The sequence below is a fragment of the Cyprinus carpio genome, chromosome B13 (assembly GCF_018340385.1).
Source record: "Cyprinus carpio isolate SPL01 chromosome B13, ASM1834038v1, whole genome shotgun sequence".
Classification (NCBI taxonomy): domain Eukaryota; kingdom Metazoa; phylum Chordata; class Actinopteri; order Cypriniformes; family Cyprinidae; genus Cyprinus; species Cyprinus carpio.
The window spans coordinates 9,417,103-9,433,609 of record NC_056609.1 but is presented as its reverse complement, the minus strand read 5'-3'; the positions used below and the strand labels follow the sequence as shown (position 1 = coordinate 9,433,609).

The 16,507-nt window shown below is 39.3% G+C and overlaps 2 protein-coding genes across 3 annotated transcripts in view; both read left to right on the top strand.

Annotated features, from left to right (window-relative positions):
• The window catches only part of thada (THADA armadillo repeat containing), a 101,002-nt gene extending 93,101 nt beyond the window's left edge, over window positions 1-7,901 (top strand). The window contains 2 exon segments of the mRNA XM_042736377.1: window positions 6,270-6,439; window positions 7,447-7,901. Coding sequence (XP_042592311.1) covers window positions 6,270-6,439; window positions 7,447-7,752 — 476 coding nt within the window. The 3' untranslated portion in view covers window positions 7,753-7,901.
• A 1,366-nt stretch (window positions 7,902-9,267) lies between these two features.
• LOC109076348 (mRNA decay activator protein ZFP36L2-like) lies at window positions 9,268-12,463 on the top strand. 2 transcript variants are annotated; one of them, XM_042736375.1, is made up of 2 exons: window positions 9,268-9,638; window positions 9,782-12,463. In XM_042736375.1, exons 1-2 carry the CDS (start codon window positions 9,546-9,548, stop codon window positions 10,871-10,873), a joined length of 1,185 nt encoding a protein of 394 aa, XP_042592309.1. In that variant the 5' UTR covers window positions 9,268-9,545; the 3' UTR covers window positions 10,874-12,463. The 2 variants fall into 2 exon arrangements, with proteins under 2 accessions (XP_042592309.1, XP_018947617.2); XM_019092072.2 differs by having other exon boundaries at window positions 9,273-9,638; window positions 9,779-12,463.
• The last annotated feature ends 4,044 nt before the right edge of the window (window positions 12,464-16,507 follow it).

Here is a 16,507-nt window from a genome sequence, read left to right as displayed (position 1 = left end):
TTGGCGCGTCTGGTTTCGTTTTGAGGATGTTCTCACCAGTCAGCTAATGTCCAACTCCAGTGCTGTGCGTGTAATGTCTTTAGCAGTAGATGCGCTGTAGTCATTCATGTAATGGATTACAAGACAAGATCTGAAGTGGTCCGTGGATCATCCATCTATTAAACCTGTAGTGTAGCTCAAAGGTGCTCAATCATTAAAGCAGAGCTCTTAGGCACTTTTATTGTTTGTGTAGGTTTGCTCATTTTTTGTAAATTAAATCTTTAGTGTAGCTATGAAGTGTTATGTTTTTAATTATATAAATTGTAGAAACAGAATCTGTATTAGATCCATGGAAATTATTGGATTATTGAGTACTTTTTAACTTCATATCAAAGTTTATGGTAACACATTCGAATAGGGAATACATATTCACTATTAAGAGTTTTGCCTCAATAAACTACCAATTTGCTGCTTATTAATAGCTAGTAAGGTAGTTGTTAAGTTCAGGTATGGGGTCATGTTAACGGATCTGTCTAATAAGTACTAATAAACAGCCAATATGCTAGTTATATGCATGCTAATAAGCAGGTAGTTAATAGTGAAAATTGGACCTTAAAATAAAGTGTTACCAAGTTTATAAAGTTATGTTTCAACTTGGAGCTTTTTGGCCTTTACTGAATTTTATAAAACCCTTTGAAGAAAATTTATAGGATAAATGCTTCCCGAACCAAGGCCTCTGAAAAAAAATGGGCAGCCACTGTTTATTGACACAGGATGAATTTTAAGGATTCTGAGGTACCACATACATTACAGAGTCTTTTTTCCCATCAGTCTTAGGGTCATGTGACCGTGTGCCAGGCCTTTTAACCAGCAGACACCTGGGTGATACTGTAACACTCCCATTAGACAGGTTAGGCTGATGTAAGGGACACTAAAGAACTCTAGCAGACGTCTCAGTTTTGGCATAAATGTGTCAGATGATATCCGTCTCCAGCGCTTCACCTGATTCTGCCGGCCTGCTGAATATCCAGGGCCATGATCGTAAAAGTAAGCTGCACTGAAAATCAAATGTAGGTTTAAGGCATGCAGTTAATGGTCTCTTACTCTCCCAATAGGAGCTGACAGAGATTGTGATTTTTTTTTTTTTTTTTTTTTTTCAGCTGATATCAGTTTTAGCTCCTGCTTTTGACAAAAAAAAGTACACTGCAACAGTATAATTCAAAATAATAGATCACAAAAATTGCACAAACATATTAGTTTAATAATATAATTATTTACACCCTTACATTTGTGCAATTTTTGTGATCTATTATTATTATTACATCAATTAAAAACAAAGATTTTTGTCATTTAAATATAATGGCACTGATATATAATGGTATAAATACTAGGAAAGAAGTTGATATTTATATTTATCTAATTTTCTGTCTGTAGTTGATCTGATTGTCAGTCTATCTACGATCTATCTGTGTACGTGTGTTTGAGCCTCCTTTAGTTCCTTGGTTCTCATAGATCACTGAAGGAAGTTAGAGCTGTAAAAGTGTGTGTGTTTTCACACCTTGACACCACTTTAGCCCACACCAACATTTCCTGCCCACAGACTTCTTGCACCTTGTTCTGGGTGTGTGTCCAAATATGCATGTATGTATGCATGCATGTTAGAGAGTGTGCAATGATGCACATGTGGTCATTCCCACATGCACGGAAACCTCTAGCCTCATACAAGCCCTGTGCCTTCGATTTAGCATTTGATTTACCTTGATAAGTAAAACTGTGTGTGTTTACAGAATTTAAATTTCTGTATGTATTTCTTTCCAAACCTGTATGACTTTCTTCTGCGGAACACAGAATGTTATCATAGGGCTTCTGAAGACTTGCCATCATGTGAATACTTTTATTGTGCTTTTTTTGTTCTTCTGGAGCTAGGCAGCACCCATCCTCGTTTCACTTACATTATACTAAGAAAAGCAGTCAAGATATTCTTCAGAAAGTATTATTTTGTGTCTCACTGAAGAAAGTATGGCATACAGGTTTGGAACAACATGAGAGTGAGTAAATGATGACATAATTTCCATTTTTAGGTCTGTTTAGTCGAGTTTAGTGGGATAAAGTGGTCAAACCCACTGAGACCCCTGTTGCATCATGGGTAGGCTTGATAAATAAGGATTTGCATTCATCCAGCCCATCTTCCTGCTCACCCTCCCTCACGCCCGACACCCGACACTCGCCCAGCTGCGCTCGCTCACATCCCAGATTTGCCACACTAAAGCTCTTCTTGCTCTCATTATTCAGAAAGTTTTTTAATTAGTTCCAGTCCCATGACTCCCACAGATCGATTACGGGAATGAAACTGCCCTCCTCTTCCTTCTGGAATCTCTGCACAACTGTGTGCTCCTAGACGCAAACCGGCTGGGCGAAGTGCCCCGAAACACCTCAAACATTTCTGCTGTCACATCTACAGCCAAGATCTGGAAGCTTCTTCATTTTAACTTAAAGAGATAGTTGAGCCAAAAGTCTGTTATTATAAACTCGTTCCAAACCTGTCATTTTTTGTTCTTCTGTGAGATGTAAAAGAAGACATCTTGAGGAATGTCTCAGTAGCTATGTTTCCATCACCCTGTTTTTATGTGCACTTTGACGTATCGCATAAGAAACGAGTGATGGAAACGCCAAAATTTCAAATTAAAATCAATTCGTTAAAGTAGGGATGTAGCGATTAACCGCAAGCAGTTTGAAAATCGATTCAAATATGTGATGATTCATAAACAAATCAAAAATTAGGGGTAGGACAATGAATGTATGTCTGAGGGGAACTTACGGGTCCAAATCCACTTTTGCTATTTTAACGACGGAAAAACGGTTGGCGTTCCCATGGTCTAAACGGGTTGTCCCTATTCTCTTAATGAGTAATGGGTGTTTTTTGAGCGTAACGTTCAATAAACCAATCTGAGTCTCATCTTCCATTCCCTTTAAGAGCCAGTTGCGATTGTGCCATGATGGATTTGCTATTTACTCGGCGGAATTTGACAAGCTCAACGACAGAACGTGGTTGCGATATTGAAATGATCTGCTCGTGTGCGAGCAAATAGATAGCCTTATTCTGATACATGCGATAACTATCCATTATGACATGTAGGCATTTTTATTTTTAATTAGCCTACAAAAAAATTCTTATGCATTGCAATTATTTAATTTTTAATATTTGGCATGTTTGTGTGCTGCTGTGCATCCCTGTGTTTAATAAGCAGCCTGTACGCACGTTGTGGACCCGCCTATACTAGCACGCTCTTTAAATAACAAAGAAAAAACTTTGCGCCAGACTTTAGACCAGGTTTGAGTTGGTCTATGGCGCAGTCTATTTTCAGCTCCTTAAAATAGCAATGCGACAGCAATGTGCTTGAACACACCTTTTTTTTAGACCAGCACGCCCATGGGCGCACAAATGCATTTGCTAATTAAACGACGTGGCGCTGGACGGGAAAATGCGAACGGTGCCCGACAGAAACTAGCAAACACGCTTGCGCTGCGCCTTGCGTCGCATTGCGCCGGGTGTATGATAGGGCCCACAGTCTTTATAAAAGTTTAGATGGTATTTTTTCTTTTCATCTTGCCTCTGTATAATGCATATTAAAGTTCATAAGTGTCAAGTGTTTACAGCGGAAACCAAGGAAACGCTTTAAGCGCCACCTGCTGGCAGAGAGTGAATCTGTGTCTCGTTCAGCTCGTCTGCCGTTTCTGTTTCATGCAGATATTTTTTTATGTATAGTTTCACAAAACTGAAGTCAAATCATTATGTTTTTGCCTCAGATTTTGAAATGATACAATCTAATTTAGATTAAAAACTTCTCATGTTGCATGTATCCAGCATCTTTGTTTGAATCATTATTAAAATGCAGTGGTTGCCTCTAACTTTAAATGGAAAGAGCACAGACAAAGCCTTTTTTGTTTATATGAAGAGATGTATTTTATTTGTGTTACTTATTTGATTTGGTGCTTGTTTTAAAATTTCAATTTAGTTTTGTTATTTACATTTACATTCTATTTATTTTGTCAAAACAATAATAGAAGGACACATTTAATTTATAATTTGTCTTAAATTTAATTGTAAAAAGAAAAATGTGAATCCAATCGAATCGTGAAATCAAATCTGAATTGTGAGTTGAGTGAATCGTTACATCCCTACTTAAAAGTTTTTACACTCGCTTGAGGTGGTTTTTGACTTGTGCGAAAAAGGGTTAATGTGAATAATGAGAGATGGAAACTTTATGCCGAATAAATTCCTCCATGCGCACCAAAAATGTATGTAACTTTGCGCTATGGGATGACAAAACCTGACCCATCGCGTTCCACAGCATCTGAAATGTTCTGTCTGTCAAAGTATTTCTGTATAATTGCCTCCCAGAACTGTTTTACATGACGAAACAAAACAGCAATTACCACATTTATTATTTCGTCTGCTCACTCTGAGGCGCAAATAATTTATTATACTGTATATTAATATTATATTCAGTGGCTTTTCACACTTTCCTTAGTGATATATGCTAGTTTATCAGGAAGTGACTCATTGGATGGAAAGAGTGCTTAATCGCAAATGTTTTGTGTGATTTTCCAATTTTGCGCACAAGTTAAATTGGCAACTTGGGATGGAAACCCAGCTAGTGTGTTTATGTCCATATAATAGAAGCCACTGGTCACCAAAACAGTTTGGTTACCAGCATTCTTCTAAATATCTACAGGAGAAAAAAAAAAAACATCGGAAAGGTTTGATGAATATGAGTCAATGGTGACAGAATTGTAGTGTTTGGGAAAACTATCCCGTTAAGAGCAGCAAGGACAAGGACACACTGCTGCATACACCGTTAGGAACATTATGAAAATAAAGAAGTTGTAAAAGGACAACTTTGTGCCTTATCTACCCATAAAAGGTGAATAATAGTACCTTGGAGTAGTAATATGAACCCTCAAGGTGCTACTATGATCGTTTTAGGCATAAAACGATAGAAAAGTTGCCCTTTTAAGTTTACTGCAAAATTGACAGTTTTTTAATGAGAGCGTACATTTTCAGCCTTTAAATTTGGAATTTATACAGATGTGATATATGTAAGTTCTGAAACACATCAAAGGTTCATACTTGCTCTTGCAGATGAGAATACAGAACATCCTGTTGAGTAAGTGCTGAAAAGATTGAGAAATCCTGTTATTAAAGTGCTTAACCACAGAAAAGGGAATGGAAAGAGCTTGAGTTTGCTATTATTTCTAAATGTCTGGGTGCCGTTATTTGTTCGGCCTTGGATGGCATCCAGCACCAAAGCCCACGGGGATGAAAAGCACCTCTGATATCAGACTCCGGTAAAGCAAGAGATGGGCGTCCCAACGCATCACACAGAGAAAGGACTATGTCACCATCCGAGTCTACACAATCGACATCTTTCCATGTTCTTGTAATGTCTGCCTGTGGCCTCCTACTTAAGTTTGTCTTGGAAAGCCGATCTGTGTAGAGATTGCTTTTCCAGAGTTCCTTTTGGGGGAGGGGTGAATGGGGCAGCCTTTAAGGTGTTGCTTTGCTCTTGTTCTCTCTTTTGGTTTTGACTGGCAAATCCTGGTGACTCTTGAAGTCGCCTCAGTAATTTGCATGTCAGATTCTGGTTAGGAAGGGGGGGTGATGGAGGGAACCCAAAGTTCAAAACAAACTGCATCAGATCTCTCACGTTACTGCTTTGATGCATGAACAACTGGGGTCGTTAAAGCCAAAGGGAGGTCGACGGCCATCCTGGATGGGCGTCAGTGTTGTTGTGTCTTCTTATGTGTACTCAGATCTTTTCTCACTTCCCTTATCTCACGTCTACATCTATTCTTAGACCCAACTTCCCGACCGTTGAGTCAAAAACAACCCGTTTTGAATGCCTGCGCGCATGCATATGGCACGTTGTGGTTTCCATTGTGCGCGTTTTGCTTCTGAGTTATAGTTTTGTTTCTCTCAAATGGGTTCCATGCCAGGCGAAGATGGAAACACGCTGTCTAGAGAACAAAAAGAGAGTGAGGCATCAATCTCAGGCTGTTGCTTTACATCCAATGCTCTGGCAAGTCTCAGATTGGGAGCAGATTGCATTGTGGCAAAGCACCACCTCCACTGCCTGAACCCAGTAATGCCTCGGAGACTAAGATTGACGTGGCTCATTAAATTGATCTATTTAAACTTTCCATACATGTGTTCCAGAATCATTCGTTTCGCTGAATTCTGTTACATCAGGGAATATTTGTCAGACTTCTGTCTTCTACCGCATTTCTAGGTGTTTCCACGGGTGCCGTCTCTCCTCCGGTTGCCCTGGAGATGGGGGTGGGTCTTTTGTGCCAGCTGTTCCAGATGTGGGGCCAGGTGGCTGCTGGAATGGTGAACCTGATACAATGGCTCCTGGGAGATGAACAATCGGATACAAGATGTGAAGAGTCACTGGACTTGGTAAGGATTTTTTCCTGTGGAACTAGTTTTTAATGCATCACTGATTTTGCTCATGTTTGGGAGCTTTTTAAACTTTGGCACTAAATTCGTCCCTCGTTTGTTCTACAGCCACAAAATGACATCAGAATCATGACAAAAAAATTTGGTAACTTATTGCAGAGAGGTGTGCTATTACTTTTCAAAACTGTGAAATGTTTAAGTTTCACATAGCGGGTGATAAAATTGTGTGGGAAAACCCCATAGACTTACATTGATGGACCTATATTTTTAGCCACCTTGATTCTGGAAATATTTTTCCCATAGGAATTTAAAAAAAAAGTCTTTGAAGAAGAGTTCTAAGCTATGAACCAAACCAACCAGTCACAAGGTGAATCACAACATTGCAAACTTTGATTTGAAGCTTAAAATGTATTTAAAAATTGGATTCTCAACAGCTTCGATGAGGAAAGGACTACAATCCCATAATGCACTGAGAATGACATGATAGAAACAATATATTTTGTTTATTGCAAACTATGCTTTAATATATAAATATTGAAGTAGTTTGAGAGCATATGGAGACTGAATTGCTTGCCGCGATTCTCTGATTGGTGGAGATTTTTCTGCAGAATCATGGGAAATGTAGTTTTTCCACCAGGAATTCCTCTATTCAATATGATTATAGCATATAGCATTGATTTACAGCCTCACTGCTCAAAGTGATTCTGTCTTTAAAGGTGTATAAGTTACAGTTTAAAATCTATAAATGAGATTTTTGGATCCAGAACCCAAGCGTTGCACTTTATATGACCTGTCTATTAAAACAGGCCACTACACATTCACTTATTAACACCTTAGAAATCCCGCAGAACACCCTACTGCATATCAAAGAACTAAAAAACACTTTAGCAACTGCATAGCAATTCCCTGGAAGCACCCATTGTATCCATTGTCAATGCCCTGTTCACTTTGTCTTCAGAAAATCTAGTTGAAATATGTAGGTTCTTCTTATTCTCTTCCTTTTCTAGGATGAGGAGTTCCTCTTTGAGAAGGGAGATCTTAACCTGTGGGCAGAGCCTTTGTCATGGGCACGGATGTTGCACAGACACCTCTCTGCCCTCATAAGTGTGACACATTCACCGGATGTAAGCACCACAGAACTCGACCGACTATCAGCCATCGCAAAGAGCAATGCCCTGGCGGCTCAGCGTTCAATGAAAGGCCTCCCTGCACTGCCCCAGTTTTCAGCCACCATCGAGTATGCCAAGATATCGCTGCTGAAAGAGAGAACGTCACTCGCTCTGAATCTTCTAGATACACTTAGACCTTCTTAGATGACTGTGAAAGATAGAGAAAGTGAAAGGGGTCATGCATTACGAACCTATTTTAATCTCACAGTGGTTTTCCTGTTTAGGAGCTGAATTGCATGCAGGCGTGACCACATGCTTTTTTAATTCAAATAAAGTTTATTACATTCATTCAACTGTGGGATTACTTTTGTACAATGATGTGTGTTTACAATACTGAGAATGTGAAAGGTTTTATTCTCCTCAGCTGTGTTTTCAATATCACACCTTGTGGTATTTGAGCAAGCTGTTGAATTTTTTTTAATGCATAGCTTAACTGTTTATAGTTAAAGAAATTCTTTGGTTGCTCCTCCTGTGTATGTTATGCAATCTGAGCAAAACAGTCTAGTGTCCGTTTGCTAAGTAGACAGCTGGGCTGCCTTCAGGGGCTGTAGTAGCAATCTTCCCTTTTACTGTAAAATGATGTAATGTTTTGGAATGTCAGCAGCCTATTCCTCACACACACACACACACACACACACAGGGTGGGTAAAATAATACATACCGTTCTCCTCACCAGGATTAGGGGTTTTTTTTTTTATGTGTAAATGTGCTTCACTGAAACCATAAAAACTGAATTGTAATAAAAGAGTACTGCTGAGATATGCAATGGGAACTGAAGGAGAAAAAAGTGGAAATGTGAAGTGAAATATTTTTTCGGCTTGTTATTTTTTTTGCCTGTAGGTGGCGCCCAAGCCCTTTTTTCAACGATATGCATTGAGACCGTTAGGGGGCAGTGTTGTATCGTTTTTAATAGAGTTTGAGTTTCTTGAAGGATTTGATTTTTACTTTGTTTCAGCTTGTTGAAACTTTTAGGTTTCATATGTCTATATATATATATATATATATATATATATATATATATATATATATTTTTTTTTTTCTTTTTTTTTTTTTTTAATTAATGATACAATGCAAACAATAATTAATGATGAAATATTTTTATTTTGTATTTTTTTAAATGCATTTCTAGGCTAAAATGCACTTTAGTAATACATGGAAAGATAAGCAGAGGAAAACGTAACATGCAGATAAGTGTCATAGTTTATCACCCTGTGTATTAAATCTAGCACAACTTCAAAGTTTGGCCTTTCGGTCTCGATTATGCAATCGTATTCACCCACTAAACATTTACTGATATCAGAGCGACCAGCCTCGACCCGCATGAAGTCTCTCTCTCTCTCTCTCTCTCTCTCTCTCTCTCTCTCTCACACACACACACACACACAAACACACACACACACTCCTCAGTGGATCAAAACATTTGATCAAAGTTGTCCTAAAATTAAAATGCGTGAAAAAAGTAATGCATTAGTATTTATATATTATTTTTTTAAGCATTTATTGACTTTTCTTGTTTTAGAAATGTATGTTGATTGCACTGAGTTCATCTTGTAAGTTGTTCAGTGTTGGAGAGGGTCTGTGAGTGAGTGAGTGAGTGCGCGCACAGGAAGGGTGCAGAAAGCGACCAATCAAATCCACAGTCCCACCTTGAAAAGCAGGGCGTAACTTTGAGGCAACTTTGGCAGTAAGTTCCTCCTCTACGCGCTGTCCTCAAGCTTATATGTGCGGGAGAGCAAAGCAGACTCTTTACTGTTCTGGCTCGGCACTGCGCGGTGGGAGAAGACTAACAACACAAGCACGCAACGAGGAACCCAGCTTTTCCTTCTCCGAGTTTCAGAGCACATCTGAGACTAGCCTTTTCCGTATCTTTTGCACAAACTCTAAGCCAGAGGCAAACTAAACGCCTTCGCATCCAAAGGCTCCAAGTCGGTCCTCAAATGAGAAATCATCTGCTACTGTCTTCTTCTGAAGAAACAGAAATGTCTGCGACCATCCTGTCCGCTTTCTACGACATCGACATGCTGTACAAGGTACTTTGCTGTTTTAACAAACAAGCTTGCTTCTTATCTTTGCTGGGACTTTACAAAGTTAATGCATGGCCGAAACGAGGGCATAAATAGTTTTGCAACTATGCATTGATTTTAACTTCTTTTTTCTCCCCTCTGCACAGCAGGAGAAGAGCCTGAACATGAACGCCATTCACATTAACAGTATGCTGGATAAGAAAGCAGTCGGGGCCCCGGTAACGACCTCCAGCAGCAGCGCCAACAACTGCAACTCGTACGCGTCAGGATTCTTCCGTCGAAACTCCACCAGCAACATGGAGTCCATGACAAACGGCAACAAGTACCCCGCCAGTCCCTACAGCAGCATGAAGGAGAACGCCATCATGAACAAGGAGAACAAGTTCCGCGACCGCGCCTACAGCGAGAACGCCCAGCAGCTGCAGCAGAAGCCGGGCTCGCAGATCAACTCCACCCGCTACAAGACGGAGCTCTGCAGGCCCTTCGAGGAGAACGGCGCTTGCAAGTACGGCGAGAAGTGCCAGTTTGCGCACGGCTACCACGAGCTGAGAAGCCTGTCTCGCCACCCCAAGTACAAAACCGAGCCCTGTCGCACTTTCCACACCATCGGCTTCTGCCCATACGGTCCGCGGTGCCACTTCATCCACAACGCCGACGAGCGCAGACCGGCGCCGAGCAACGCCAACAGCGTGCAGGGAGAGTCCGCCAAGCCCGCTCGCTGCGAGCCGGTGAGCGGCTACGGACAGCAGCACCAGCACCGACCGAAACTCCACCACAGCCTCAGCTTCTCGGGTTTCTCCAGCCACCACCACCACCACGGACTCGACTCGCCCCTTCTCGAGAGCCCCACGTCGCGCACTCCGCCTCCCTCCAGCGGCTCCTCCTGCGCCGCGAGCTTCTACGAAGACGCTCGGTGCCTCGGAAACAGTGCCTTCTCTTTCACCGGCCAAGACCTTAAAGCCCTGCTCGCGCCGCTGGCCGTGCACACGCACAACGGTTATTACGCAAACCTTCAGGTCAACATGGGCGACGGCCTCGGCCACTTGCAGTCCCTCCAGCGCCTGTCAGAGTCGCCGGTGTTCGACTCGCCCCCCAGCCCGCCCGACAGCATCTCTGACCGGGAGAGCTACGCCAGCGGCTCGCTCAGCTCCTCCGGAAGTCTCAGCGGCTCCGAGTCTCCCAGTCTGGACGGCGGGAGGCGTTTGCCCATCTTCAGCAGGCTGTCGATTTCCGATGATTGATCCGCTTTAGTTGCTGTTGCTGTGGACTCGATAGCGGAGGAGTCTCCCGTTTAGATACGTAGTTGAGCAATAGACTTTTTAATCTCGAGGGAGATGGATTTGTTTTTGTCAGACTCTCGACATGGCATTAGTCTGTTTGAACTGCTTTGAAGGCATTCCACCGGTGCAGTTTGTTGCATTCTCTTGGTCTTTTTGGACCACCTACTTTCCAGATTTTTGTACAAAAGACTTGTGAACGTGAAAGACAGAGCGGTTTCAGATTTTCCTTCATCCTTGCCAAGAATATGCCTTGACGAAAAGTATACTAGTTTTCAAAGTATGTACATCCATTCCAAAAGTTATCCAGTATCGCGACGCCACCCAGTGGTTTGGTTGGTTTGTGCAGTTTGAAGCTCTCTCGTTTGGCTTGTTGGGAAATCACTGCTGATGGTTGAATATATCTATTTCTTTTTTTTTTCTTTTTCTTTTTTTTTTTTTTTTTTCGCTGATACGAGTGATTACATAGCAGTGCTTAACTGGCTATGAACTATTTAACTTATTTATTTTATCTTGTGAAAAGTATAGGCTACATTGTTAATTGTCCATACTGTATTTATCGAGTATGATGAAGCAATAGATCTATATTCTTTTATTATGTTTAAATTATGATCGCCATTATTAATCTACATAAAGTGGAGTGTATGTTCTTTTCACAGTAATATATATTTTTGTTTGGTCTCTTTTTTTGTAACTTCACTTTATTTTATTGTAAATGAGTAAAAAAAAAAAAAAAAAAAAACTTAATTTAAGAGATTGTATGTGATATTTATTTCATTAATTTTGTTTCCTTGTTTACGTTCATTAAAAAAAAACAGTTTGTGTGATTTGCAGTTTGTTGGGATCTTACTTTTCAGAAGGGTTCTTTTTTTTTTTTTTTTTTTTTTTTTTTTTTTTTTTTTTTTCCCATTCTGGAGAATCGTCAGACACGGTTTGTCTGTAGAATGTATAAACTGTGGTTGGCAGAGGACCGTCCGAACATGTACTAGCCTTAAATTTTCATAGAAATCAGATTTCAAAGATCCCAAGTAAATCGATTAACCAAAAAGTATTTTTTTTATTTCATTTTTTTTTTAAATACATGTATATCTATACAATGCACGACAGCCACGTGCGTGAGAATGTAGCAGACCAGAGCCCCAGTGTATTACTGCCTAGTGCCTGCGGGGATTCACCATCTTACATTGCCTTATGATTAACCAAATAAAGTATTTTCATACATGTTATTGTTTTACAACAAGAGGAAATGAATGTAGTTTGTAATTCAAACTTCTTGGAAGGTTGTTACCACTTATCAAAGGAGAGAAATAGAGACTTGGAGCAAAAATCTGAGTTGTATTTTTTTCTATTACTCCCTGTTCCTTGCATTGTTTTGCTTTTTTGTTTGTTCTCTTGCTTTCCTATGATATGGTAATGGTCTGAATCTTCCAAACTTGCTGGACGGGGAAGAGTTTGAACACATTTAGTTTGTACATAGTAGGTACAGGGGATTCGCACTATGTACCTTTTTTGACTACTTTATCAGAAGTAAAGCTTTTTGAATGTAATAAAAAAGACAAAAAGAACAGGATTTGTAACATATTTGTTTTTCGCGGAGTCAGTTCACTACAAATTGCGTGTGAGACTGTTAACTTTGTACTGTACATTTTTGTAGTTCTCCCAATAAAATAATTTTGAAAAAAAAAAAAAAATCTGTGTGGTTTTCATTGAGAGAAAAAAACTAGCTGTTTTGCAACATACTTATGCATTAGCTCTTAAAGTCACACACACAAGCCACTTTTTCTATTCCCTTTCTATTCCTCTCTCGACTCACATGAACCCTGACGGCTTCTGCATGCTGAGGTTGAGTCTAACCGCAGTGGTCTGCATTCTGTCTGCATGCTTAGCTGCCTCTGAAAGACGTTATGGGGGTTGCCCCAACCTGGTAGTTTTGTTTTCTGTGGCTGACTAAGACTGAACTCATCTGTATGCAGTGTCAAAACTTGTTTGGTGCGTATAAATGCATATTTCAAACAATACATGATTCATGACAGTTCGCTTGCTTTGGTTATGTGATAGTACTTGCATAACACAGCCTTCCCTAAAATAAACAGAAGAAAATGAGCGTTCACTCAAGAAACGATGAGAACATTTAGCACACTGCCATTCACATATTGCTCACCATTCATAAATGACCATGATTCACATGTGGCTCAGACTTGTGCCTGTCGTACACAACAGATACTGCAGGGCATTCATGCAACCTTGACTCGGTTTAGTCATTCAAAGCTGTTTGTTTTTGCCAGCGTTTTAAAGCACTGCGGTGACTATTTCACAAAAGCTATCACCACCATTGAAGTCATATATAAAATAAGGAAGAACGATAACAGCGGGCAAATATTTATATAGCCCCACTCTATTTATGATAAAGTATTTATCAAGACCCACGGCGAGCAGCTCAGTGCAAAATGTGCCGAGATGTATTTCTTTTGTGTGGCAACATTTGTCCGTCAGGAATGTGTTGTGGAAGTGTTGTAAATCTGTACGCCGTGTCTTATATGTGTGACTACAAGCGCTTGAGTGTGCATGTTTGTGTGTCAGCGTGGTGAATGGCCCTGGAGCTCCTACAATGACAGGAAATGATCTGACTTCTGATTATGGCAGGAAAGACCCAGTTCCTCACCGCCTCCCATTTCCAGCCTCTCCCCTGGTTTTGTCATTTTTATTGGTATCGTCAGTCAGGCCTTCTGAAAGTTTCTATTTGTGTTGCACTGTGTTTAACAGGAATTGTTGGGGAAGGAGGGGGCACCAGATTCATGAAACACTGCTGTCATGTCCAGTAAATAAATGGGCTTACTGATATTCTATTTAAAGTTTTAGTGCTATCTATCTATCTATCTATTTGCGAGAAAAGACTTCAAAGAAATCCTGCTGGCTCTGCATGAGGGATGCAGCTTGGCCGTAACTCTTGACTATTTCACTAGATTGCAAATATTTACTCATGATGTGCGGAGGTCACTGTTCAGACGGTGGACCGGCGACGACAATATCCATAAAGGGCAGGATGCGTCCAGTAGAGTGTGTTCCCTGCTTGAGTCAGACACTGCTCAGTTTCCTGATACTGGACACATCCTCAGCTCAGTGAAGAATGTCACATATTATAATACTGCTAATATCATTATAAGAGAACTTACTAAACAGGTTGATCTGCACGTGAGTTGTGTTTATACGTTACTGTTGCTAACAATGGGTGATGCCCTTACGAAACAATAAATGGTAATATACTGCAAAATGTAATGCGATATATAATACATTTCCATATAATGGAAACTAGTGCTTATATTTTTCAATATACAGCGATATATGCATTGACAATATATAGATATATGCTGATACATGCACATACATTTAGAAAAGAAGACAAAAATAAATATTCATTGTTCAACATTTTATTGAGTATGTATTGCACATAGATGTTCCCATATAAATGATAATGTATGTACACATATATACACACATTCACGGAAAGAGTTACAGCAGATTTCTTGTTCCCAGCATGCTATGCTTCTGACTGTTAAAGGAGAGTAAACATTCAAATTAAGTGTTATTGCATTTGTTTTTGCTCAATATTAATATAGGGGGAGATCTGTTAGTGTTTAATGTTGTATTATTTTGAAATGTAAAAGGGTTTCTGGTATGTGTGAGTTTGTGGGGTTATTAATAATAATTACTAACCTAATAATAATTAAAGGGGTCATATAACGTTGCTAAAAAGAACATTATTTTGTGTATTTGGTGTAATTAAATGTGTTTATGCGGTTTAAGGTAATAAAAAAAAACACATTATTTTCCACATACTGTACATTATTGTTTCTCCTCTATGCCCCGCCTTTCTAAAACGTGTTGATTTTTACAAAGCTCATCGTTCTGAAAACTGAGGTGTGCTCTGATTGGCCAGCTATCCAGCACGTTGTGATTGGGGTGGGATGAAATGCCTTTTTCCATGTTTACTCCATCTTGAATCGCACTCACAGAAAGCACTTGAGAAACGGTGTCTCTCGGTACACTTTCAACAATTTTTTTTTTTTTTTTTTTTTTTTTGTCAAGTAAGACACTGTATGACATTCACGTTACATGATCTGACTGATTTGTATGTAGAAAGGGCAACAGCACATTTCTTCATTTAAAGAAATGACATAAGCAGTTTTCAAAACCGCTGGCCAAATTCAAAAACGAAACTAAAATTAAATCATCTTTGAGAGCAAGGGGCCCCTGGTGTTTCGGGGCCCCTACGCAGCTTGCGTACTTTGCGTATAGGCAGAATCGGCTCTGATACTGTAATGCCATCTCTCGGCACGACGAGACAAAAACAATAAAACCCATTACAAATGAGGCATTTGTATTATCCAGTGGGGACATAATTACTGATTATAATGACTTATACTGTCTTTTTACGTGTTGCGTTGTGTATCATGCTGCGTACACAAAACCATGTCTGCATTTGTGATTGGAGAAACCACAAACAACAAGCACTACTCTACACTGCTTAAACCTCACAGTTGAATCATCAGTGGCAAATCCTTTACATATGAAAATGTACTTACAGGCTATGAGTCAGAAGCACCAGACTGTCCTTGCAGTTTGTACTGAATAAAAACCTTAGTGTGTGTGCTCGCCTGCGCCATTGTACTTGATCATTATTCAGATTGCTCCCTGAACTGTGAGTAAATGATGGGTGTAGCTTTATCAGTTATGTTGCTCACTCTAAAAATGGACTGATCTAAATAAGCCTGTGCTCAAGGGAAGCAAAAGAACTAGGTTATTTATGCCAACAATGTATAGAAAACTCATATAGAGGAATCAAAGTGAGTTTGGATACTGAAGTCACATTAAAAATGTATAAATGTAGACTATTGGTTAGAAAATAATTTAAAAAATTTAAAAATGCTTTTAAAAGTAGTCTCTTTTGCTCACCAAAGCTGTATTTATTTGATCAATAATACTGCAAAAACAGTATTGTTGCTAAATATTATTACACATTTAAATAGCTGTTTTATATTTTAAAATGTAATTTATTCCTGTGATGAAAGCTGAATTTTCAGCATCATTACTCCAGACTGCAGTTTCACATGAACCTTCAGAAATCATTCTAATATGATGATTTGATTCATTTTTATTTTATTTTTTAAACTGCATTTTAAATATGTATTCAAATACAGAAGTTTTTTTTTTATTGTAATATTTTACAATATTGCTGTTTTTACTGTTTTTGATTAGATGAATGAATGATGGTTTTAAAAAGTGTAAAATACAGACAAAACATTCTATTAAACATTAGTAGATCAGGTTGATGGTTAACGCTATTCTCTACACCTGTGGTTATTCTGCTGGACACCTGTGTGAACAACTTTATACATCCACTAAAAAACATTAGCTGATGAAAAGTCATCTGTATTTGTTTGTTCTAGCCACTTGCTTTGATATTTAATTCAGTGGCATTTACTGAAATTACTTTCAATACTGAATTTACAAATACTTTTTGGGACACTGTTTCTAAAGCATTTTGATGACTTAAATCACATTTATTCCAAAAACAAATCCACTTGAGCTTGATCCAGT

Bases quoted from the DNA above. Each gene is read 5' to 3' on its own strand.
- LOC109076348 (XM_019092072.2), top strand. From the start codon at position 9,546: ATGAGAAATCATCTGCTACTGTCTTCTTCTGAAGAAACAGAAATGTCT. The intron at 9,639-9,778 runs GTACTTTGCTGT...CCCTCTGCACAG, and splicing joins ACATCGACATGCTGTACAAG to CAGGAGAAGAGCCTGAACAT.